Raw genomic sequence first — 25,058 nt, 5'->3', positions numbered from 1 at the left:
TACAGCTTTTAAAAAAATAGGGCATTACCATTTGTTCTCTATCTACCTAGTTAAGAAACTACAAATGCTTTAAGCTGTCCAAAGTGTAAAACATTAAATAAAATGAGAATCCTGCTTCTAGTCTCCTACTAAATGCTGCAGATAAACCCTACGACACCCTCCTTCCTCAATGTTGTCTTCGCTGCTTTTGGGTGCTGAATGCTGTCCCTGTTGGCAGGGATTAAACCAAACCTACCCTTACTACAGGGGTCCCAAGGATTTCTTACAATCGCTCTCTGAAAAACATTCATTTATCAACCAGCAGTCCAACCTCGAGCAGCACCAGGACCCACGATGAAATTTGGACTGAAAGGTGAAACGCTGTCCACCGCAGTGCCCTGTGTGCCAGAGGGAGCCCCGAGCACTCCTGCCACAGCAGCAGCCTGGAGCTGCCTCTTCAGCAGAGCTGCTGCTGCGTGCTGTGAGCACATGGGATCCCACTGCCCTGCGGGCACTGCTGGAGTCCCAGAGGAGCAGTGGAGCTGCAGCTGCCACCTCTTCGCCCCCCAACCCCCCCAGCTCCACACAAGAGGTGGCTCAGTTACAGGGCACCCTCCCAAAGGAGAAGCAGAGGTAATCTGAAAGCTTTTTGTTGTTGTTGTTTTGTTTGCTTGCCAACAAAGCCAAGGACAAGGAGGGAATTATGGGTGAGTGAAAGGTGTCCCACTAATCTTAAAACCTGTTTAGGCCAACGATCCATGTACTGCTGCTAGAACAATACACGGGCACGGACCTGCAAACCCACGTGCCCTGAGTGTGCAAGCACCCACTACAACTCCAAATAAAGCTTTTGTGTCAACAAACTACCAAGCAGACCAAAAATGACTGTTTTTCCAAGTCTGAAGTTAAGCATTAAAACTGAAGTAACTCCAGGAGGTGGGATCTCAGACAGCGCTCTGTCTGCCAAGCTGAAACTCCACATATTCCAAAAGACCACAGGCCAATAAAAACCTGCTAAGCAGGAGCTCAGGGAACACAGGTAGTGTGCAAGGATTCAATTCCAGCTCACAGTTAGGGGAAAACGTCTAAAATCCTGAATTAAAAAAAAAAAAACACAAATGAAGTGAAAGCTTTTAACTGGTACACACTGTTCACACCTATATTTCAAGTTTGGAAACGCATATTTTCAAGCAGCAATACAAAAAAGTATCCATGAAGAATGCATAAATCTCTGAAAAAATTATGAAAACATCCCTGCTACCATTACATTTCTAAATACAAAACTGACTACCATATTGTTGCTTCTGTGTAGCGAGAGAAGTTCATTTTCAAAACAGATAAAATTCAGTCTTTAGGTGTGAATGGTATGAATGACAGTCTCCTCTTTTTTTTTTTTTTTTTTTTTTTAAATTTCTTAGTTGTTTAGGATCCTTAAGCATGCAAGCCTCGGAGAGGAAGGCCCGACGAGGGCAGGGTTGGCTTATGACATCCAGTTTAGGACAGAGCTGGGAAAGCCTCTGGGTCATCTACATCAGGAGCAGAAGCACTCGACTGAAAGAGAAACATCAGACAGTTATCAGCTCCAGCAGCACACAGCCCTCCACGTGGTCCCACACCCAGCACTGTGCCAGCAGCCCAGCATCACTGACACCATTTCCCCACGGGGCAAGGCCAAGCCCTTTCCTGCATGGGGAACCTGGCTGGCACCCCTTCTGTAAGGCCACCCCAAACCCTGCTTGGTAGGTTCTACCCCAAACGACTCTGGGTTTCTAAGAAGTCTGCTGTATTTGTGCAGAGCAACTTCTTGCCTTCCTTCTTGACAGGCAATAAATGTTGCTGTTTCCCCCCAGCCCGGGGTCCGGGCAGTCTCCTCAGTGACTTTTTGAATTATTGTTACCTTCAGAGGCACAGAGAAGACCAGATGTGCACATGCCCAGAGCTTACAGCTTCTTTCCATTCTTTATCAGTGCACTGCTGCTGCTGTAGCAGCACATAAGCACCAGCTCTCAATGAATGACTGATGCATTACAGAACAGCATTACCTGTTCGTAGCACAGGTCAAGCTTCACACCTTCAACTTTCCCCACTCAAAAATTGGTTATTAATAAAAAAAAACAAAACCACATTGTCTACCCCTAAGAACTCAGATGCATCAGCACAAACTTCTGCAGTGCTCAGAGTAATTTTTCCCCAAAAGGCTCTCCACTGTGCCTAAAAAGCACTGCAATGAAATGCAGAAAGGAGGGATTTTTGAGTAACCTTCACCTTCCACAGGACAAACTTGGTGGGCAAAAAGAGTAGAAACAATTTCTAGATAGGAACTCTGGAAGTTCCAGCAAACATCTACGTGTATCAGGAGAAGTGAAGCTCAAAACCATCCCAATAAAAGCTGCAGCAACATCTGTGGGTAAGACACATGCTGCAGAAGCACCCGTGGCACAAGCTAGAGTAAGAAATAGTAACAGGGCCTTCTGCATGCAGGCTTCACATCTGCAGCTGCTGAGGCACAAAGCAGGCAGGGAGGCAGGACAGGCAGGGCACTGCAGGAGGGAGGGCAGCTCCCCACTCTGGGGATGGCAAATGCCACAGGGATCACCCACCTGGTTGGGCGTGTGGATCACATCAAACTCCTTAACCAACTGGAAGGAAACAGACAAAGTCAACATCAAACAAGCTGCAGATCTCAGAGTACTTCACCACCTCATGACAACATGCTTCTAACATGTCCTATCAGTCCTATTATTTTATACCAATTCCTTATAAATTTTTCTCACGCTGTTGTCATGAAAGAATTTTCCAACTAATAAACCTATTTTTCAAACTAATAAACTATTTAAAATAACGCAGAGAAAAGAAAAAGTCTGCATCCTTCAAGGACATAAACGAGCCAGACTGGTTGACGTGACAAAAGCCACGCCACAGACCAAAGTCAACTAGCAATTTGAATACTGTGTTTATGGCAAGTAAGAGATCTGTATTAAATCAAACTTTGCTACAGCTACATGACTAGTTCAGCTTCACACTTCTGCCCCAGGCAGTGCTTCTTCCAAATATTTCCTTAGGGCTTTAGTACTGCAGGCAGAACAAAGTTCCTGCACATCAGGAAAAAGCAATGTCTTATTTCTGTATGGATCCCCCCAAAAATCCCTCAAACTGAAGATACACCATGCAGCCACAGAACAATGCCTTCCCTCCCCTCCCAGAGGTAACAGGGCAGATATCTGCCCACAGTGACTGGCAGTACACTCAGCTCTGACCAAGGAGTCATTTTTCAGGCTTAGATACAGCTGAAAAGAACCATTTTTTGTTGTTGTTTTTTTTTCTTCCCTGATAGTAACCTGCTCCCTGCCTCCCCTGGTTCGTACTTGGTAAGAACACTGCTGGAGCACTCACCCTTTTGTCCTAACAGTAACCTAGTTCTAAAGCAAACCTGCAAGAACAGACGTTTTCACTTGGCTTTAAACAGGGCTTGCTTTCTGAACAACTCCCCCCAAAACAAGACAGTACAGAAGGGAAAGCACGAGTGCCACAGGCTCTGGCTGCTCACCTTGTCAGTCCTGCCCCCACGGCTGGCCCTGCCTCCACGCCCTCGGCCACCCCGACCCCCTCGGCCACCGCGTCCGGGGCGGCCGAGGTCTCCAAAGTTGATCTCCAGCTGGGACGTGATGTCGTTGGCAGGCTTACGGAAGTGATGATCCATTACAGAGTCCTCAGCATGAGCCTGGAACGAACAATTCTTCTTGAGTCATCAGATCACTACCCAACGCGTTTCCACCTTGCACCATGAGCGACGCAGCGCTGCGCTCACCTCCGAACTGAGTGTGCTAAGAGATACAGCAGGAACCACTGTAAACCAGCTGCGCCATCTCTGCAGAGGACAGACACAGTGCAGCGGAGAGCAAACACGCGCTGCCCTGACTGTAAGCTCCAGCACCTGAACCAAGTTGTTCCACATTTCCAAGGCAATTCAGGGAAGCTCTGGCATTGTCTCAGGAACAAGTCTAGGCTTACCTGGGCCCCAACCAAGCCAATACAGAACTCTGTTTTCCAGCCCTTCACCTCCTCTCGCTTCATACCTGAGGAACCTTAAGATTCTATTAATTAAGTCTTGTGTAATACGCACTCAATAAGCCATCTCTATTTTGCTCATGAGTGCTTTACACATCCTCATTTGCTTTGCTTCGTGTTAAGCACTTCAAGCACTGGAAACCATAAGAATCCCACCTTGGTTTTCAGACGTAGTAAACAGTGGAAGAGGCATAAGCACAGTTCAGGCAGAATGTAACTAAGGTGACTGACACAATTAGGGCTAAAAGAGACCCCACCTCACCAGTTCCACTGAGGAAGTGCTGCTATCAGCACTGCCATGACAAAACAACCCCTCACAGACTGCTGGTTCCCAGTGCATTCAGTGAGAAATCTCAAGAGCAAAGTATGCACTGACAAGCACACCTAACACCCTGCGTCCCACCAAGCACCACAGGCCCAGTATTTCAAGTCATTATACACCAAACACAACTAGCAACAGCTGTCTGTTCCCCCTACTGAGCACAATTAGTTTTCCACACAGACAACCTGGTTTTGGCACCTACAGTGATGTGCAGAACACTGAACTGACCACAGTGGATCAGACCAAGGGGTTATCCAGTGCTGCTTCTTAAAAAACCCAGCCCCTGTACCTTGGAAACATGGTAATATGTGACCCTATTAAACCCCAACTACTGGACAAGCAGCTGTTAGCTCTCTTCCCTACATGCAGATGCCACATGCAAGCTTCAGAATCCTGACCGTAACTTACTCTTCTTGTGGTATAGTTACACAATACACTGACTTCCTGACTTTCAAAGGCAACACAGTATGCAATTAAGTGCAACACCTCTTAATTACCTGTTGTGGATCCTTCACAGGGCAGCCAATGGATACACAGAGGGCTGAAGTCAAAGGGCTGAACGCTGCTTTCAGGGATGCCTGGAGTCAGTCACAAGCACCAGAATGCACAGAGCCACCAGGAGTCCTCCCCCCACCCTAATGACCCCTTCGGAGCCCAGCAGGACGTGTGGCCTCCACAAAACCTGCAGCTTAATTAGCCACAGCAAGAAGTATTGCTCCATGCTGGCTCACTCCCAGCACTTCAGCGGGATGTGCCCCATGAAGCAACTGTTCCCTAAGAGTCCTGGTCTTACTGCTCTGAACCACACTCTCAGCCCTCAGATCTCTTCTCTATGCTTCTGAAGCTGGCCTCAGCAGATGCTTTTCAGACAAGAGTCGTTCCCCATCGCTACCTGATAGCACAAGCTGAACAATACTCAAGTGGAAGTGCACGAGTGATACAAAGAGCAAGGAACGCCTCCTGTTATGGTTTTGATTCCTTCCCTGTTGCCTCATGTTTCACTTACTACCTCAATCACTGCAGGGTACTGAGAAGTTATTTCCAACTTACTGGCAGTTAAGAGACTCTCTCTTCTGAGAGGCAGAAGCAGTTCTGTGCATCTACTTCCCTGCACTGCTACTGCTTAGAAAGGAAACTCTACAGTCTACCAAAATACTCTTATTTTCCCCAAGTGAACTTTGGTTTAACTACTAAAGCCAGCAAGCAGCAAGTTCTGCGTGTAACCTGAAGATTTCTTCACCCAAAGTAACTCTAGCTGATTTAAAACACCAACAGAAGACTTGGCACATTCTCCTCATTCTCCTCCAGTGCTTCGGTGGCAGAAGATGCACCACACAGACTGCCTGCTCTGAATCACCTCTGGAAGCACTTTGTACGCACTCTCAAAAGCACTCTGATCTAATGCATAGCTGCTTCAAGGCACTTGTGGGCCTTGGGAAAGGCTGTCCAAAGCTTTAAGAAAAAGTCATCAATGGGAAGGAAGCAAAAGCAGACAGCAAGATATGGAAAAACAGCAACAGAAAATAAGAGACTCGTGATGGAAGTGTTTATGGGATAGCCTGAATTCAGCTTAACTAGGAGAAAAGGCCCTAATTATGGAGGGCCCTACACTGTGCACAGTGAGACAACAGGCATGGACAGAAAAGCTCTGTATTTTGTTTGTACTTTCTTTATATGGACGCCCTCCGTTTCAGAAGGGGCTCAGCTAAAACACGTATCACCAGTTAGATAGAAAGGATCAGTACCTCATTTGACTCCAGCAGACTCCCCTGCATTTCTGTCATCGCCTTTGTCTGATGAAAGTTGCGAGTCCACACCAAAGTGACAAAAGGAACAAAGGGAGAAAACAAAAGGAAGAAATGAGACTCAACTACATATAGAAACAACACGTAATAAGGTCACATGAACTTGCTGGATACAGATGTCACCGAGCACACGAAGCAGCAAAAGGATGAGAGCAGAAGTTGTGCAAGGATCCAGAAGGAGCAGAGGATGGACTTATACCAGGAGGCAAAGAGAGATCTCGGATTGGGAACAAGAAGTTGTTTAATACAAGCTGTTGGAAAGCACACATGCAGACCGACTTCCTGCACCTCACCACACTGGGCACACAGATCTGCACAGACAGATGGCACAGGCTGGGGGTGGCTTCAAGTAATTACTCTTAATGAAAAGAGTTTTTGCACAGCCTGGATTCGAGAGCGACTCCTACACACTTTGCAAAGATGAATGACTGCGCTCCAAAAGTTGCTTCTCAGCCTTCCACTGTCATCTCCTCTCTAAGGAAGTAATGAGAGTAACAAGAAAAGTTTCGAGGCACAGCACAGCAGATACATGGAGCAGGAATTCATTTACTGGTGGATCAATCTCTCCAGGAGTTGCTTTGGACAACTGGAATGAGCTTTAAGTTTTCTCCACAACTCAGCCTCCTGCTACCTGTTCAGCAGGACTTAAAAGTACTTGAACACTATGCCAGCTGCAGAAAAGGATCTCTTACAGCATAACCCAGCCTTGGTGAAAGACACTCATGAGACAAGGGCTGCCAATACACACGTGTGGATTTCACATTAAACTAGCAAGAATCTGAGACAGTACGAAGAGTTTGTTGCACAGCATGTGGGAAAGACCTGAGATACAGCCAAGCATTTCAGTCTTCAGTGGAGAACTCGAGGAGGAGAACGTCGGGAAGGAGCTGAAGCAGATGAGCAGCACTGGATCCTCACGTTTCCTTTATGGAAGTTTCCTAGGACACTCCCAGGAGCTCTGAGAAGGTGGCCCTTGTGACACTTAAAATTCTCAGAAAATCTGCAGGTGCACACTGTCACTGTTCAGCCCTGAGGGTTGGGAACATTTGGGGCTGAAACCCAGAATGTACCTCTAACCAAGTCACACAGACCAACACTCTCATTACCTATCACAGATACCTTCCAACCTTGTAACTCAGAAGGATGTCCAAGAAGACAGAGGGAGCAAGAACAGCACGTGGTGAGTAGCTCTGTTCATAACTCTTAGTGACTACCTTCTCTACCTGTTCACAAAGGAACTGCAGGGAAGGCTCAGCCCATACCTTTTAGTGACTGTGCTGTAACACCGAGGAAAAGAAAAACACTTTCCCAAGAGACCATCAAACAATGAAAAGCAAAATGAGACATTTGCTGGACAAGTTTAGAAGAGTCTATTAATGACAGTTTTGTTGATATGTCATTTCTCTGCTCAAACAGCAAGGAATGGCTAACTCATGCACTAGTTAGAAGTATCTGATTTGTTCATTTGAAGAGAAATCAACCAAATACACCTCAGGAAGAGCAATCTGGTCATGCCAGAGGTTCCATGAAAGAATTCAGACGTAAAAAAAGAAAAACTGAAGGAGAATAAGCAAACTACTGGTTCACTCTTCTGGAGGAAAATAAGAAGAAAGAGCTTTCCAGCTTCTTAATGACTCAGGAATACAACCATCTCATCACACTATCATACATTCAGATGTGTTCAGGAAAAAAGAAATCCATCTGTCACTGATAACTTGTCACAGATCTGCTCTGGGGAGAATGGAGCAGGGCAGGAAGTCCTGACACGCCCAGTGGCTACAGGTGTGTTGCATCTAAAGATCTTGCTTGGTACATCCCTTCAACCTTACTTCTCTAACACACAGCAACCTTCAGTCTAACTCAAGCCCTTCAGTCTCTACCCAAGCCAGAGAAAGTAGTAGAGTAGGAAAACTTCAAACTCTGAGCAGCTTAAGGAAAATAAAAAGAACCAATCAACTTCACAGACAGAAAATGGCATAACTGTGTCTTAAACCCATTCCAAGTTCAGTGGATTTGAAATAGAGATCTCATGGTAAGTGATGAACAGTGCTCCCCCAGCTGTATGGCATGCCCATCTTACACAAGAGAAAAATGACAAGGTGTGAAAAGCAGAAACACACATTAGAAGACCAAACAGCATATTGCATTCTACTTTGTTACTTCAGAAGGAGTCAGAACCACCTGCTGCACGAGGCTGAAGGCCCCTGATTAACACTGGGCTGCTGATTAACAGTGTTAAAACCAAAGATTTAGAGGTCCTGTCAGTTTTGAAACTGAATCCAGCTACTAGAGCCCAACCTTAGGAAACAGAGCTCTCAGCACTGCTCTTCTCTTTCAAGTGGGACAATGTGTTTCTCTCTGCACATTCCTTAAAAACAGAAGTTGGCTGTTATTACAAAGACTTAGAGAAATTACAGTTTTCAAGTGATTCTACAGAACTATGTTGAATCACTGACACACACAAACTCATTTCACCTGGTTTCTAAAAATAGTCAGGGGCACTTGGCTAGGTAATCTTACAGAATTACAAGTTACCCAGGTTAAAACTCAGTTTAGGCATCACCCACATTTCTTCAGTCCTACACAGAATTTAGTGAGAACAATCAGTGTGCTAAGGATGACCAACAGAGGTGATACAATAAACTCCTACCAAAAAAAAAAAGGAAAAAAAGTGCTGATGTTCCCACCAATACAAGGTCCTTACAAAGCTCCCTGCCCATATGCAGTACTCCAGTCTTCTCTCTTAATGGTTGGGTTCTAACACAGTATGTATCAGCCTAAGAATACAGAACAAGTGAAAGCTAACAACGGGAAGAACAGCAACTAACACTACTGAACAGCTTCAGTTTTATGTAAGAGAAGTTGTCCTTGCTTTATGAACTTTTACAGAAAGGTCAGCTTGTCAAACAGAGCTTTACACTCCAGGAAGTGCACATCATTAGAAAAACCTATACAATCTGGACACTAGCAAATATCAAAAATCACTTTACCTCCTCGCTCTTTGACTTGTGAAGAACAAATCCTTTTTTCCATTGCCCATCAGCACCCTCATTTGGTTTACGGATGTTGAACTCAACCTTTGCACGATCCTTACTTTGAATAGCTTTCCATTCGTCCAGGGTCATTTCCTTAGGACCTTCCTCCTTAACTTCTTCAACCTCATTTTCCCTGCAGTAAATTCATGGATATTACTTACGATCATGACTTAGAACTCATTCCCTATAGACAGTGAATTCAAAAGCAGTTCTCATCAGCACCAAATTATAATAAACATTATCTATACACACACACTGTAATGTCATTATTTTTTTTCAGACTTATGTATTAAATACTCAATTCCAACACTCAACAAGCACACATGAAAATTTATCTCCTTTAGCTAAATGAAAACTGCTAAAACTCACAACCAGACACCTTTAAAAATGTAAATGGCGACCACAGTAACACTGTTAAAGTTAACACTGAGCCTTGCTGCCTATTTTCAGTATTAATGGCAGCTGCATCTGCAGATATAAAAGCTTATTATTCCCAGAGAGATGATCTGGAGCTGTCCTCCCCTGTTCCAAGAGACCTGCCTCCCCATGTGTCTAGTTGGGCACTTGCTCTTACCGTAATCCTCAAGATCCTGTTGTTGATCTGCACACTGCTTCTTCTACTCAATTAAAGGCAGCTATTAGTACTCCAGGTAACCATAACAATTACTACTTGTGGCTAACTTGAGAAAATAACTGCATACAAATGCAGTTCCTTGGGAGATGCATCACCTCATTGTGAAGTCTGGTGCCCCTCGCTTCTGCCAAAGAGCTGTTTTTAAGTAAAACACACAACCACTATGTTCAGTGACAGATCATTTTCCAGCTACTCAGGCACTCAATCCTCCAGTCATTCTTTGGTGTGTTTATGCAACTCCATTTGATTTATGAGCTATTATGACATTATAGAAAAGCAGTGCCATGTATGTGCAGCAAAATCATCACAAAAGCCTCAATTCGAGAGGAAAAAGTCCATCCTGCAGCCATGAGTTGATGTAATAACACAAAGGGTTTATGTCAAAACTAGCCTATTTCATTTCACTCAGTGTAGGAGAGAGTGACTTTTTGTGATACATGCAGAGCAGAGCCATGCTTACTGCTCACTGCAAAGGTACTGCCCCACTTGGCATTCTCCTTATTGTGTCAAGCATCCTACAGCTCCACTGAAGCATTTAGAGATCCAGAACAGCCAACTTGGAAATGAAGCTGTGTGAGGATGCTTCCCTGGAAAGATAACCGATGGATTTCAACAGAAGACTTATATACTCAAAGCAGAATATATCTCCTGTAGATTTCCAGAAGAAAACAACCCACACAGATGGCCTGCAGAATGCTGCAGACACTGAGCCACCCTCGTGCGGATCAGTAGCAAGGTCAAGCAGCAGACACCACTACTAATAGAGCCAGGAAACACAAAATGTCACAGAAACATAGAATGTTGTGGGTTGGAAGGGACTCCAAAGATGACCCAGTTCCAACCCCCAACATGGGCACACAGACCTGCAGTACTCTTCCCCCCCCCCCCAACACAAACTGCATGCATTTTCTGACCACTGCTGTAGCTGTAATTCCTTAGAACTGCTCAGGTTCTTACAATGCACAAGGCAACCTTAACCACAGGCATCTTCAACCCTGTTCAAGTGACAGCACATAGCAGTTAGTTAGAGCACATCCCAGCCTAACCCTCCACTCAGTCACTGCTTCACCAGAAACCAAAGCTACTAGCAAGGAGATCCAGCTGCAGAGGATTCCACATTACAAATCTTGGGCAAACAAGCATTTCAAATGTTTCCTATTGTTTGCCGTTGAATCCATGACAGCACACACACTCATTAATACTGCATATCCATAAAAACTTGTATCCCTCTAAATCAGCTCCAAGTAACTAAGCTGTGGGAGTTACCCCATTCCCTGACTAGTTGCTTCTTTCCCCTTAACAGTGTCCAAGCAGATACAGAAGCAAGGGAGTTAACTTCTCAGAGAACTGCCCACATGCACAGAAGATGGAAAGAGTGAGAGACAACGTTTCTTCCACAGGCCAGCCACACAGCCTCAGCAGTTGTTCTGAGAAACTAAGTGCCTCCCATTGGCAGAACATTCCGTCCCCTGGTTGTTCTAGGTAGTCATGAGCATGGCTGCTTTTGGATTCAGTACTTACAGTTGTAATGTGTAATCTTGGGATTACAACAGGTTATTAATAACTAAATCTGAAAGCGACCTAAGAGCTAACCAATAGTGTAAAGATAACTTCTAGATGCCACATTTTCACAAGAGCTTTTCAGCAGCATCATGACTGATTTTGTGACTGATTTTGAATATGGCAAAACAGAAGTGGGGAAACTATCAGGAGGTAAAAGCAAAGCAGCAATACCTTTGAGGCAATCAGGGAACGTGATAGAGGGGGCACACTCACTTGTTTTCAGAATCAGCAGGCGGATGCTCCTCTCCCTCTGGCGTTTCCTCAGTTACAGCAGACTGATCCAATTCACTGTAATTACAGTTGGGTTTTGTTTGTTTTGCTGTTTAAGCTCATGCCTATTTAAAACCATGCAAGATGAATACCTAAGCTCTATAGTATGCTTACATAGCTTGCTATTCTTTTTAATTCACTAAGAATTAGTGCTCCCCCTGCCTTTTAAACTCTCTGCTCTCCTTGTTCCCCTGTTTGTCCCCAACACTGAGTAGTAGCCATTCTGAATGCCTTCCAACAAAGCTCAAGACAAAACATCTGGATATTAAAAACTATATTCATAGTTATATATTTATATTCAGTGTAATGCTTGAAAAAAAAAAGCCTGTTTGATTTTTAGTAAAAGGATTGTTCAAAGAACAATACAAGATGGTCCCCTGCTCTAAACTTCCCCAAAATCCTGGTTTTAGACATGGCAGCCATCTCACACATCCATAATTCACTACATTCTGCAGTCAATGGCTTCTTTCAACGTTTGCCACAAACTCCCAAAATCTGAAGGGAAAAAAGGCCACCAAATCTTGACATTTTGCAGGCTGTAAGAGCTAGGACTGAACATTCTGACAGACTCCTGAGCAATCAGTGATTACTCACGTGAGTTCATCTTTGACAGTTCCCCAGTTGTGTGATCCGCTGCCACCTCGCTTGTCCTCGTGCTTTAGGCCGCTGAAATGTGAATGTGAAACAGAACTAACAAAACTGAGTTAACATTATAGTGTCCAGATACAGAAATTCAAAGACATTTTGAAACGTCTGTGAATAGTAAAGAATGGCTAAGGAAGCTCTAGGAAAAGGTAAAGACTTACGATCTATCGCTGCCACTATGTCTGTCAAATTCACGTTTGCCACGAGAGTCAAACCCATCTCCTCTGCCCATCCCACGGCCACGGCCACGTCCTCTTCCAAGTCCACCGCGTCCACGCATCGGTCGGTCCAGGATGGGTCTACACAAAGCAGTCACACTTCAGCACTTCCCCCCCAGGCTTACAACACAGCTTTCAACTTTTTCTTCTTATGCAAATTTGGTTCACTTACTTTGCCTTTGATTATTACTCACTGTATTTATGTGTGCACTTCAAGTCTTGGGGAAAATCCTCTCGACCACGAAGGTGGCCAAACATTGGAGCAGGCTTCTGAGCGAGGTGCTTAGCACCACACTCCTGTCGGTGCTTTATGGGCACCAGGATAATGCCCTAATTAACACGCTTCAGCTTTTGGCTAGCCCTGCAGCAGTCAGGCTCCTGGACCTGAGGACCTTTACAGGTCTCTCCCTTCCAACTGAACTAATTCTGGTTACGTGCAGTCTAATTTCAGTGCTAAACTATAGGACCGTAGGAAAACCATACGTAATGCTGCTCTCCACATTTTAGTAACCAAACAAATGCTTTGGTTGTGCCTCCTGCCCACCGCTCCCAAATTTAGTGTTCATATTGCATTACATCACTCACTGATGCCACCATCTCCTGTTCAGGAGATCCTGTCCACCTTACCTTTAAAAGCATTTCAACGCTGACCACTAAAATGCTAACATTTGAATATTATTTCCAACAATCTCTTGTATTCTGGACACAAGGTGACACTCGGCTCCCTTCAGCCACGAGCTGGCTTCGTTACTTCCAGACCCGAAGCCACCAGAGCCGAGGAAGTGTGAACACCTCCATGGACAAACACGCAGTGACCTGAGGCTCACTGTTCAACTGAACGGACCTCATCCTACAGGCAAGATCTATGCTTCAGTTCCTCTTCTGACCTCTGTGCTGTGGATTTTCAGAAATAACCTGAGTTATCTTACTGATTTATACCGCGCTTTCTGACAAGCCAAAGGAACTGTTCGCATAACGTGACTCCTGGCTGAAAACTTGAGCCACATTCATACACAAAATCACGCAATAGGAAAGCACTCTGTGCTGACACAGGTGCCTCTTCTGACTGACATTCAATTGCTTGAATTCTAACGGTTTTTGCTCAGCTTTGAAGCTTAGTAGCAGGAGAAAGGACAGCTCTGCTCTGGAGTATCACCAAGTTCTGCATCACACAAGGCACGTTCTTACTTATCGACAGAGAATTCTCCTCCTTCGCCCTTCTCATCGCCAGGTTTATCAAATCGGCGCTCACGAGGAGGTCGTCTCTCGGGTCTCCTGTCAATGGGTTTGCCTTCGCCCTGCTGCTGCTGCTGCTGCTGATCAGGCCTCCTGCCAATGCGCCTTATCCCTGCAACAGGAGCACAACACACCAACGGAATGCAGAGCTGCTCCGGGACAGATATGACAGCACTGTCAAACAAGACCGGTACAAGCTGGAATTCAGGCTTTTCTTCTGACCCTGTGACCGCCCCATCTCAGAAACGATACCTTTTTAAGAAGGACACTGCAGATCATTTGAGTCTAACTGATGTTTCCATGCAGCATGTCACTCAAGCTGCATTTTGTCCAAGCATACGCTCTTACAGTACTGTGGGAAACAAGACCTGTCAGAGCACACAACCACCACAGCTCCGTGTTCAAACCATCGGCTTTCAAAGAAGGATCAGGATGAGCAAGTTTTGTGTTCTTTCTCCAAAGGGCACTTTTCAGGTAGAACATGTGCTTCCTATTTGATGTGCACCAAAACAAGGGCAGCAGCTTCCCCAGAACCAAGTCCCTACGACACTCACCCTGTTTCATCCCACCACGCTCTGCCTCCAAGCGTTTAATCACACGGAGCACCCCAGGGCTGCACTGTTCAGAGGGCTGCCCCCCCCCAGCCCGGTGGTACCCACACCCTACAAACAGGGCAGCATGGCTCAGAGCCTCAGGATGACTCGAGCTCCTGCTGCTCACAGCCCCGCGTGCTGGCGGACAAAGGCTCAGTTGGCAGCGTGCTGCACACAGCCGAGCGCTGCGCTGCCACCCTCCCTTCCTACCCCTTCTGCAAATGGCAAGGATAAGCACTGTGTGCCCCACCTTCCCCACTACAACACCTGAAGGGTCTTGTAAGCACTTCCTCGCTCATCTTCATTACTTTTTAGAATGACCTGCACCAACTCCTTCATCTGCCATCGCATCGCCACATTTCCCAAACACACAGGGAACAAAACCCTCAGCAAACCACCATCCCCAGGGCTGCCTCAAAAAACAGAGCTCTCTGCTATTAAAAAAAAAAAAAAGCCAGTTTTGAATATTCCCAAAGACAGGAGCTCCTGCCGAACAAGCAGTGCCGCACCTGGGTGGGGCCCCAGAAGTTACAGCTGTAATGATATCCACGCCAACACACACCCAGACCAACAACATCTCCTCACCTGACACTCCATCTGCATGGCAGGCACTGCTTGCTCAGTAAGGCTGCCTCCCCTCCAGCACAAACACAGCGGCCTCAACCCCCCTCGTTCCGAGGAGAACCCGCACACTGAGAAGGGCCCCTTGGCTGCAGAGGCACAGCAGAGCCAGCCACACAACGTGCAATCCGATGTCAAGTGCAGCACCGTGTGCCTGGAGCTCCTGGGAGCCGAACCACACCGCGTTATCCCTCGGTACTGCAGAACCCACGAGCAGCAACGCACTGCACCTCGCAGGGCACTGCTGCAGCAGCAGGCCAGGACGTCTGCTTCACTGCCGCCTAACAAGCCACAAAAGACTCCTTGTCACAACAAAGCACTGCAGCTCCTGAGCTGTCTCCCAAGGACCCAGACCCTGTGTGCTGGCCCAGCACGCTGCCGTGTCTCACCGCGTGGGCTCCCACCTGACCCACACCCGGGGAGGACACGAGCACCAAGGAAACCACCAGTCACCACAAAGCCCTGCACTCCTCCCCAGGAAAAAACCTCCTCGGCATCGCACTGGGAAACACAGAACATCTATAAGAAAAGAGTGCTGCATCAGATCCCAGCCGCCGCTCAGCGAGCTCTCACTACCCAGCAGTGCACCTTCTAGCATCGTGTATTAACTTCTCTTTCTCAAAAGCCGGTGTAACCCAAGCCCCCGCACGGGGTGCTGCACGGCCACCTGCGCCACAAAGCCGCCGCTCGTCATGCGGCTCTCTGCCGCACCGACCCCTCCGCTCTCCGCTTATTTGTTGGCTCTGTTTGCACTCCCAGCTCCTTTTCAAACAGCCAGGACGCCCCGCGCCCGCAGAGCGACACGGCTCCGGGGTCGCGCAATTACGGCGGAGAGTGGGAGTTATTAACGAAGTGCGCGTTGCTCTCCGACCCAGTCCTCGGTGCTGCACAAAAGCGAGCCAAGTGGCTCCTGCTCACAGCGTGACAGACACCAGCACTCACCCGACCGCACGGAGCTCACGAGTGGGTTCTCCTAATTCCTGCTGCTCCCATCGCAGAATCCTAGGGCACCTGCCTCCGGGCTGCGTGCCCCCACCAGCCCCAGCTGCCCAGGACCCATCGGCGGCTTCGGGCGCTTCTAGGACTGGGGCAGCAGTGGCAGGGCATCACCGCCTCTGGGCGAGCGTTTTTCCCTCACACCTGAACTAAAGCTCCCCTCTTTTAGCGGAAAGCCGTCCCCCCCTCGTCCCACCGCTACCTGCCTGCACACAGGTCGCTCTCGCGTTCAGCCGCCCCCTCCGGATCCCGTCCCAGGCCGAACACGGGGACGCGCGGGGCACCCCACGCGCTCCTCCATTTTGAGGCCGCGGCCACGTGCGGTTCCGCGGGGCTCTCCGGGGCCGCCCCCCCGCGCCACGCGGCCCCGTTCCCGCCACGTGCGGGCCAGGGGCCGCTCCCTCCCTCCCTCCCTCTCTCCCCGGCGCTTCCCGCCGCCTTTGTGCTCTCCCGCCGCCGCTCACCCTCCTTCCGCAGCGGCGCTCCGGGCTGCCCGCCGCCCTCCTCCCGGCGCTCTCCCCCGGCGGAGGCGGCGAATGGCGGCAGCGGGTTCTTGCGCTCCTTCTGGGACTCTCTGCGCAGCTGCTTGGCCGCGCTGCCCGCTCCGCCGCCCGAGCCCGCCTGGCCCGGACCTCCGGCGCCGGCTCCGCCCGAGGAGTTGCTCTGAGCCCCCGCGGGGCCGCCCCGGGCCCCGCCGCCCCCCTGGGCCCCTCCGCCGCCGCCGCTCTCTTTCCGCCGACTCTCGGCCGCCCGCAGCACCTCGAAGGGGTCGGACTCGTCATCAAAGAGCTGGTCGAAGCGGTTGGTGACGACGCAGCCGAAGCCCTCCTGCAGGTGTCCGGGCATGATGGGCCCCCGTCGGCGGGATCCTGCTCCGATGCTGCCGGGCCCCCCCCCGCGCCCTGCTCGCTGCCGCACAAGATGGCCGGCCGCGAAGAGAGCCGCTTCTCTTCCGGCGCCGGGCACATCCGGCCACATCCGGGCACCTCACCCCGCGCGGGGCGCGCCGGGACTCGGAGGCGGCCACGCGCACAACGCCGCCCGCGCTCGGGCGGAGAACTACAGCTCCCGGCGTGCACCGCGCCGCCATTGTGTGCGGGAGGGGCGGGGCGGGGCGGCAATGGCGGCGGATGTGCGCGAAAACAAACGCGGCTGTGGAGCCGAGGGGCTGTGAGCTGGCGGTTCTGCCCCGCACCGAGCTGCGTTTTGGAGCAGGCTCCGGGCTGTAGCGCTCCTTTACGCTTTGTGCTCGGCTGACTGGTGGATACGCGCCTCGAGAAGAGCGTAGCGAGCTGTCCAGGAGATGGGACGGGGAACGTTTGCGGTGTTAATTAGCCCTGCTGATAGGAAATGACAACCGTGCTGAACGCTGGGACGTACCTCGCTGGCTCATATTTGACATTGCTTCCCCAAATGCCGCTACGTGCGTGTCACAGCCTCCCGGCACTCGATGCTGTCATTGCAGAGTGACCCGGACCCCAAGGATGCTGAGTCCCCACGCCCTGTGCTGCAGGCAGGGCCACCAACCTCCCCGTTTCATACCAGACCAGGCCCACCCAATCCGGCCCTGCACACCCCCAGGGACAGGGCACCATCCACGACCTCTCTGGGCATTACTTTTGTCCTCAGTGAGGATCTCTCTTATGTGTGCTTTTCCAGCCCCGAGCACTCACACCATGTTAACTAATGGCTTTGGAAAAATCATTTTAATTTATTGAGGTTTTTTTGCAGCTCTTGTTTGCGTGGCTCACCCACACCGTGTGGGGTGGGCCCACTTTCCAGCTCCTGCTACTCGCCACCATGACCCACAGCCTCACAGCCACGTGTGCTCACAGCAGCAGTGCTTTCCTTCCTTTGGGAAGCCCTTCTTGGGGCAGTGGATCCCCCACACAAGGACGCACACTGCTCTTGCCATTTCTGAGTGTTGCCAGCAGCTGTCGGCTTATTAAGCAAGAGGAGGAAATGCAGCAAGCTTGAGGCACAGGGAGAGGAGTCGGTTTGGGTCTTTGCTCCGCTCCCCAGAAGTGTTTGTCCTAATTTTTAACTAAGGCACCTTTATCAGCACGCAGTGCTTGTTCTCTCCCTATGCACGTGGCACCTCCCCACCAGAACACGCAGCACATCCACGGCTGCTCAGGTGCTCCTTAAGGCCACACTGACTTCTTGTACAGAGAACGTGACATTTGCTTCTGAACGAAGTACAGCCGTGGCTTCAGAGCAGCAAAAGAAGCTCCATGCGTCACCGCGCCGTGGCATGCTGCTAAGCAGCTTCAGCAAGTTTCTGCTCAGCTTTCTGGCAGCTGCTCTCGCTGGATTCCCAGTGTGCTGCATGGAGATAGCACTCAGCGTGGTGCTCACGTCTGCAGTGAGATGCAGGGAATGCAGCAGCTGGAACACAGCGTGCTTTGTGCTCAGCTCTTTGCACTGAGTGCTCCTGGCACGTGGGCTCTTGAGGGGAAGCAGTCCTGGAGCTGAGCAGTGCTGGCAGTGGGAATACGTCCTGCAGGGCTCTGAGGAGCTGCATGGGAAAGCAGAAGAGCTGAGCGCTGCTCTGCACATGGAGATGCGCAGCAGAGAAGTGACGCAAAGCGTGCAGCCACAGAACTTAACCCGGACTGACTGAGCCCTTCCTGCTCCTGCTTCCCCTGAATCCCAAGCAACTTGCGAGGCGAGTGCAGCTCCCTCCCAGCAGCAGGGCAGCAGGTATCCCCTGCTCTGCCCTTCCCAAGCCGCTCTCAGTGGGCTCTGCTGTGCTCTGTCCTCAGGAGATGGAAGGAGGAGCAAAGCATTTTCCCCCGAGGAGGGCCGGGGGAGCGGGCACCACTGCAGTGCTGTGAAGGCCGCGACGAGCAAAGCAAAACATGCACGGTGCTGCCAGCAGTGCTGCTGTGCCACACACCCCACGGAGCTGTACCTGCACCCCGGCTGGCTGAAGAAGAGCAAGCACACCTCCTTCTAACTAATTAATTTCTTTCTGTGGCCCAGGCTGTGACTCTTTGGCTGGATCAGCTCTCTGGTTCAGCACTGCTCCTCGAGCCTCCCGGGGAGCTTTGCTCATTTTCCCCGCTGTCAGAGCCGTTCCGAGGCCGCCCCAGCGGCTCCGTGACCTCGGAGCAGCGTGCCGTGTCCGTGGGTGATGCTGGGGCTGCAGCGTGGAGCTCGGCGTGCTGAACGTGCTGGTGCCAGGCGCGCTCGGACCACGTGTGCCAGCAGCCGGCGGGGGAACGCGGGCAGGCGAGATCAAACGGCCTGAAAGCAGGTCACGGCATCGCGCTGCTGCAGACAGCGCGGCAACTGCTCATTAGGGTGATTACAGGCACAGGAGCTGCCCCGGCTCTCTGCTAATGAGCAGCACGGGCTGCCCGACCGGTGCGGCACAAGCAAAGCCTACGGCTGTTGGTGCTCCTGTCCCCGTCCCCTGCTCCTGTTCATCCCCAGCGCTGTCCTGGGCAGTGCAGCACGCCCCGGCCCATTGCTGGAATCCAATAGGACTTTGCAGAGCATCCCACGCGCCCCTGGCTGCCTTCCCCATTATTCCCTTCACAACGCTGCACATCGTATATCATGATTGGCTGGAACTGGATGATCTCTAAGGGCCATTCCAACCCAGGCCACGCTGCGAGTCTATGATCGTGTTAATATTCTATGTACACATAATTTGTATATACAGATAAACATCTCCACGTGGGCAGGAGGTCCCCAGGCATACTGCTGTCCCATCACCCAGCTGGGATGGACCCAGTATGCGACCGGCACCGAAAATCAGAGCGCACGGATTCAGCCCGCGCAGCTCTGCGGGTGCTCACACCCCGGGGCTCTCCGTGCCCCCCCACGACATTTTTGCTGGCTGAGGCAGCAGGACGCAGCTCGCACTGCTGCATTCTTCTCCTTGCTCTGTTCCCTCTCATTTCCCTCTGCCTGGGGCCACGCTGCCAGCGCTGCGTGGGGGTGAGGGGTGCTGGGAGCTGCGTGCTCACCCCGGAGCGGGGAGGGGGGGTACGGGGGGATCCCTCCCGTACTCACCGATCCCTGCAGGGAGTTGGAGCTCAGGGAAATAAAGGGACTGCCCGGAACATGCGAGATGCTGTTTGCTTTGCAGGGAGCGACCGCTGCCTCTGCAGCCGGGAGGGCGCGGAGGGGATGCGGTGCCCGGGGCAGGAGGATGCTGAGCGGGGATGTGTAGGTGGGGGTGAGCAATGAGGAACCGGCAGCCAACGAGCCTAATTTCCTCACCCCGGCGTTGGCATCACTGTAGCATCAGCCCCGCAAACGACGGCAGTGAGGGCTGAAACGCAGCGTGGGCGAAGCGCGGCTCCAACGCATTAACAACGCACTTAGAAACAATTCGGCAGTTCATCTTTTCTCACTGACAACGGTTTCACTCCAAGATCCCCCACCGGGGCCAACACGGGCACGTCCCACGCAGGAGCCGCGTCCCGACACAGCACTGCTGCACAGCACCGCGTGCCCGCAGCACACACCGCAGCTCCGAGCGGGGCGAGCTCCGCTCTCGGGTGGGAAAGAGCACCCGAAACCCGAACAAACAGAGCTCTGACGCCGGCGATGGGGGCTGCTCCCAGGGGGCAGGAAGGCGGCTCCGCAGCTCGCAGGCACGCCCAGATGATCGCAGCTCGGAGCGGCCCCGCGTATAATCCCGTCCCCTACACCGGGGCTGCGAATCCGGCCGCTAATGAGGCGAATTTAATTGGGACCCGCGCACAATGCGCCCACCTGTTGCGCTGGGCCGCACCATCTGGCGCCCACCTGAGGCCTCGCCGGTGCCCGGGGCTGCGCCGTGCCCGTGGGGCGGGGCCCCGGGAACCGCCCACGAAGCGGAGCGCGCTTCGGCCGCTGTCCCCGCAATTCAGCACCGGGGAAGGACCCCCCACGCTCGTGGCTTGCTGCACGCAAGGAACGCGCGGCCTCCACGCACGTGGCCGCGGGCGCTGCCCCGGCGCCGCTCCCAGGAGCGAAGTTCTCCCGTCCCCGCGCCGTGACTCAGCGGCCGCATCAACCATTGACCCCGCGCACGCTGCGCGGCCACGCGGGGCAGCATCGCGCGGGGAAAGAGGCGGTGGCAGGCCACGCCCCCTTTCCCGCCAAGCCACGCCCATTTCCGCCAAGCCACGCCCCAGCCCGTAGCTCCCGCCCTCCACCTCCCCCGCAGCCAATCAGCGGCCGCCGCCCCGCCGGTTCCCGTGGCAGCGCGGCGCGGCGGCGGAGTTCGGCGCCGGGCGTAGAGAAGCCGAGCGCTCATTTGCATGAACCAATAGAACGCGCGTATGCAAATGAAGGCAGCGCGGGTTGGCTGCGAGCGGGCCGGATAATGACGGTGGGGGCGCCTTTGTCCCCCAGAGGCGGCGGCGAGAACGGAGAGGAGCGGCGGACGGGAGCGGACGGGAACGGGAGCGGGGCCGGGCCGGGCCGGGCCGGGAGGTGGCAGCGCTCCCCTTCCCCTTCCGTTCGGCCGCACTATGACTCTGGAGGAGCTGCCTGGCGACCAGCGCACCGCCGGCAGGTAGGGACAAGGGGGTCGCGAGCTGCTTTGGGGACGACGGCTAAATGCCCCGGTGCTGATGGGCTGCGTGCGTGTGCAGGATGGAGCAGGCGGGGGATGCGCTGGAGGAGGTGCTGAGCAAAGCGTTGAGCCAGCGGAGCCTCACCCTGGGTGTCTACGAGGCGGCCAAGCTGCTCAATGTGTGAGTGAACCGCTCTCAGTGTCCCCCACCCAACCCCCCGGTACCCACCAGTCCCCCTCCATCACTGACTTTCCCCCCCCCAACCCCCAGCGATCCCGACAACGTGGTGTTGTGCCTTCTGGCTGCCGACGAGGAAGAAGAAGGAGACGCCGCGCTGCAGATCCACTTCACCTTAATCCAAGCTTTCTGCTGCGAGAACGACATCAACATCCTGCGGGTCAGCAACCCGGCTCGCTTGGCCCAGTTGTTGCTGCCCGACGGCGGTCCTGAACCACCCACTGATCTCCATTGCGTCTTGGTCACGGTGAGTCCATTGGGGATGACTCAATGCCAATGTCCTGGGGAGGTTCCCGAGGCCGAGACGTCGGCGTTCGCCGACGTCTCGGCCTCGGGAACCTCCCCAGGACCCGAATTTGCTGTTAATTTTTAAGTGGATTTCTTGCTGAACCTTTCTTCTTCCCCTTCCCATCCAGAATCCCCACTCCTCCCAGTGGAAGGATCCAGCGCTGAGTCAGCTGATGTGTTTCTGCCGGGAGAGTCGTTACATGGATCAGTGGGTGCCGGTGATCAACCTCCCCGAGCGGTGACCTCTCGTCCTGAAAAAAACAAAACAAAACAAAACAAAAAAAAAACAAAAAAAAAAACCACCCAAGAAAACCAAAAGAAAACAAAGAAAAAACCTCCCGACATCGGTTTATTTTTTTTTTCCGCTCAGGAATTGACCATCGACCTCCTCGAGTTAAGGAAGACAGGAGGGAAACTAAAAAAATAAAAAAATAAAAAATTAAGAAGAATGAAGCTGATGTCACGTTGAAGTGTTGGAGAGGAGCACGGAAGCGGAGCTGGAAGATCCAACCCCCGGAGCGGGGACGCAGCGACGCCGACCGCCCCTTGGGCTGCTTTTCATTTTCCTGGTTGAAATCTCCCTCGAAAAAAGGAGCTCCAAAAGGTTTCAATCCGAACGGTTTTCTTTTTGGGGACGTTGATTCTCGAGGTTTTTAAATGCTGAGATATATAATAAGTTATTTTATGATATCGAGGAGACGAATTATTTATACGCTGAGGTTTGTGAAGCGGACTTCCTTGGAGCAGTTGCTCCACAGCCGCGTGTCTTTCAGCTGCTGCTGATGTAATTGTTGGAAATCGGACGGCGTTTTGGTTGGTTTTATTTTTTTGGGGAGGGGGTTCCGGGGGGAGGGGGGGAGTTGTTGTTTGAAATAAAAACTTTTGACTCTGCTCCTCGGTGCCGGGTTTTGCTTTGCAGTCCCCGGGCTCAGCTCCTGTTGCGCTGCTCCTGTAATGGCACCTGGGCTCGCTCCCGGCCCCTCCCAGCCCAGCAAATGGATCGGCAGCTGGCGTGCTGTGCTGCGTGCTGCAGGAAATGCCATTTATTTTTCTCGAGCGCCGCCGCTTTGCAGCGTAGCTCAGACACGAGGAAGCGTTTCAGCAGCCCCCGCAGGGCCTGGGGTTCGTTCCAAGTTGGGGAAGCCCTGTTTCTTTGTGCGGGAACCCCTTTCCCAATGCTCCCTTTGCAGCCCCCGTGCCCATTTTCCCCGGCTTTGCTCCTCGTGCCTCTCAGAGCCGGGCAGGGGGGAGCAGCGGGGCCCGCGAGCAGCTGCGTGTGTTGTTGTCGCCGCACACAAAGCGGGCAGCGACCCCTCCCCTGCCCCCAAAGAGCAGCCCCCCTCCCCCCAGGCCCTGCTGCTGCTGCTGTTGGGATAGGGCATCGCCTGCTCCACAGCCCCACTTTCTGCATCCCCGCTGCAGCCCGGCCCAGGGCTGCCCGACGTGGGATCTTCCCAACCGCGTTATTTTTAGCTTTGTGATTACGGCGCGTGGCCGGAGTCAGCATTTCTAAAGCGGACGCGGCCCCGGCGCTGATCCCGTGCTGCCTCCTCCCTTTGCATTCAGCATGCCTTATTGTGGTGCACGGCGCTTTGGGAGCGCAGATGTCACGGGCCCAGTGAAGCCCGAGTGCAGCTGACCCCAAACACGTGCCAGCGCGGCTCGTCCTTTTGTCCACCGTGGGCCCCTCGGGCTGCTGCTCGGGCCTGGCTTCCCCAGCGCACAGGGACAGCTGCCCCGAGCAGCCCGTCCACCTCCGTGTGTGCACTGACACGGACACGCGCGTGTGTAAAGCAGAAAGGCCTTTCCCCTGGGAGCAGCCGCCCTGCCCGGGCTGCTGACCAACACGGGACCTTTGACTCAAAACCAAAGTATGTCGAGACGAGAACAACGAGTTTGAGCGCACTCAGTTTTGGCAAAGCAAACCAGCGAAATGAAACGAAAAAATAAACCAAAAACCAACAAATAAATCCCCCCTCCCCTCCCTCGCAACAGAATTGCGGCTTTACTGAACTTTTCTTCCCCCTCAAATTGAGCAGCAGCAGTGAAAGCGCACAGAGAGAAGCAGAGATCCACGCAGAGCTGGAGCCTGGAGTGGTGGGGAGGCACGATGCAGGCCCAGGCGGGGCAGTGAGGCAGTGCCCACCCTGCCCACGAGGTTTCACTTCTCCTTTTCCATTTGTCTATGGGGGACCGTGTCCCTGTGCTACTGAGAGTACAGCTCCTGCACTTCTGCTGCAGCATTTATAGTGGAAGAGAGAAGGTGCAGACTGAAAGGTGACTGCCGGAGCCCACGCGTGCCCCTGCGTGCTGAGATGTCCCGTACAGCTGTGTGATGACACTGCCAGCAGCAGTGTCTCACTGTCTCTCTGTTCTGCCTGAGCTGAGAAACACCGAGAGAGAACCGGAGCGGTGTTCTCAGTCACACAGAGACGCTCCGTGCCCAGCAATGGGGTGAGGAGCTCAATGCAGCGTGCCCCTGGAAGGAGCAACGAGCCCCACACCTGCCCACACCCCACGCAACGCTGGCTGGCCCAGTAAAAAAACATGATAGATCAGAGAGGATCTACATTCGTCTCCATCATTGCTTGGAAATCATCACTAGAAAAATAATCTCAGAAGTAATTGGTATCTAAGCGCAGAGGAAGCAGTGCAGGTTTCCTCCTGCCAGCCTCCCATCGCCATTTCTGAGCTGTCTGTTCAACAAATACAGAGCTTCTCGATGTGTGACCCGATACAGAAATGGCAGATGGGCAACGTAAGGCAGTCGGTCCAAGCAGTTCCTAAGTCCTGTGAGCATCCTCACGAAGCCCTGCACCACGGCTGGATGCGTGGCAGCCAGCTGTGCTCAGCACCACCCAAAGTCCCCTGGAAGGGTTCTGTTCATATGCAACGTCTGTATAAATATTCTGTTCAAGTTTATATATATGTATGTATATACACACACGCCAGGACTTTTTTATTGTGTATAGATATAAAATGACTTGCTCGATGGAAAGGCCTCATCCCCCCCACCCCCCTTACACCTG

At 52.0% G+C, this 25,058-nt stretch overlaps 2 protein-coding genes across 5 annotated transcripts; one reads left to right on the top strand and one right to left on the bottom strand.

Annotated features, from left to right (window-relative positions):
- Positions 1-1,098: 1,098 nt before the first annotated feature.
- On the bottom strand, positions 1,099-16,941 carry SERBP1 (SERPINE1 mRNA binding protein 1). Of its 4 annotated transcripts, none has more exons than XM_065737572.1 (10): positions 16,450-16,941; positions 13,728-13,887; positions 12,483-12,620; positions 12,271-12,366; positions 11,620-11,694; positions 9,165-9,342; positions 6,115-6,162; positions 3,527-3,700; positions 2,580-2,618; positions 1,099-1,530 (listed from the first exon to the last, which is right to left on the bottom strand). In XM_065737572.1, the coding sequence occupies exons 1-10, from the start codon at positions 16,829-16,831 to the stop codon at positions 1,474-1,476; spliced, it is 1,347 nt and encodes a 448-aa protein (XP_065593644.1). In that variant the 5' UTR covers positions 16,832-16,941; the 3' UTR covers positions 1,099-1,473. The 4 variants fall into 4 exon arrangements, with proteins under 4 accessions (XP_065593644.1, XP_065593653.1, XP_065593662.1 ...); XM_065737581.1 differs by having other exon boundaries at positions 12,271-12,342; positions 16,450-16,940; XM_065737590.1 differs by lacking the exon at positions 6,115-6,162 and having other exon boundaries at positions 16,450-16,938.
- Positions 16,942-21,323: 4,382 nt separating this feature from the next.
- Positions 21,324-22,271, top strand: GADD45A (growth arrest and DNA damage inducible alpha). The gene is made up of 4 exons (XM_065737719.1): positions 21,324-21,503; positions 21,583-21,684; positions 21,775-21,988; positions 22,158-22,271. The coding sequence occupies exons 1-4, from the start codon at positions 21,460-21,462 to the stop codon at positions 22,269-22,271; spliced, it is 474 nt and encodes a 157-aa protein (XP_065593791.1). The 5' UTR covers positions 21,324-21,459.
- The last annotated feature ends 2,787 nt before the right edge of the window (positions 22,272-25,058 follow it).

This window comes from Cyrtonyx montezumae, unplaced genomic scaffold (genome assembly GCF_038088225.1).
Source record: "Cyrtonyx montezumae isolate F1298 unplaced genomic scaffold, pur_monq_1.0 scaffold_1, whole genome shotgun sequence".
NCBI lineage: Eukaryota > Metazoa > Chordata > Aves > Galliformes > Odontophoridae > Cyrtonyx > Cyrtonyx montezumae.
The sequence above is the reverse complement of the archived record's forward strand: the minus strand, read 5'-3'. Positions and strand labels throughout refer to the sequence as shown.

What these genes read in the sequence shown, in the direction of transcription:
- SERBP1 (XM_065737572.1), bottom strand. Translation starts at nt 16,831, where the DNA reads ATGCCCGGACACCTGCAGGAGGGCTTCGGCTGCGTCGTCACCAACCGC. An exon ending in CCTGCTGATTCTGAAAACAA is followed by an intron (nt 9,343 to 11,619) that starts GTGAGTGTGCCC and finishes AATTTACTGCAG; the next exon opens with GGAAAATGAGGTTGAAGAAG. An exon ending in GTGGGGGCAGGACTGACAAG is followed by an intron (nt 2,619 to 3,526) that starts GTGAGCAGCCAG and finishes GTTTCCTTCCAG; the next exon opens with TTGGTTAAGGAGTTTGATGT.
- GADD45A (XM_065737719.1), top strand. Translation starts at nt 21,460, where the DNA reads ATGACTCTGGAGGAGCTGCCTGGCGACCAGCGCACCGCCGGCAG. An exon ending in GACCAGCGCACCGCCGGCAG is followed by an intron (nt 21,504 to 21,582) that starts GTAGGGACAAGG and finishes GTGCGTGTGCAG; the next exon opens with GATGGAGCAGGCGGGGGATG. An exon ending in GCGGCCAAGCTGCTCAATGT is followed by an intron (nt 21,685 to 21,774) that starts GTGAGTGAACCG and finishes CCCAACCCCCAG; the next exon opens with CGATCCCGACAACGTGGTGT.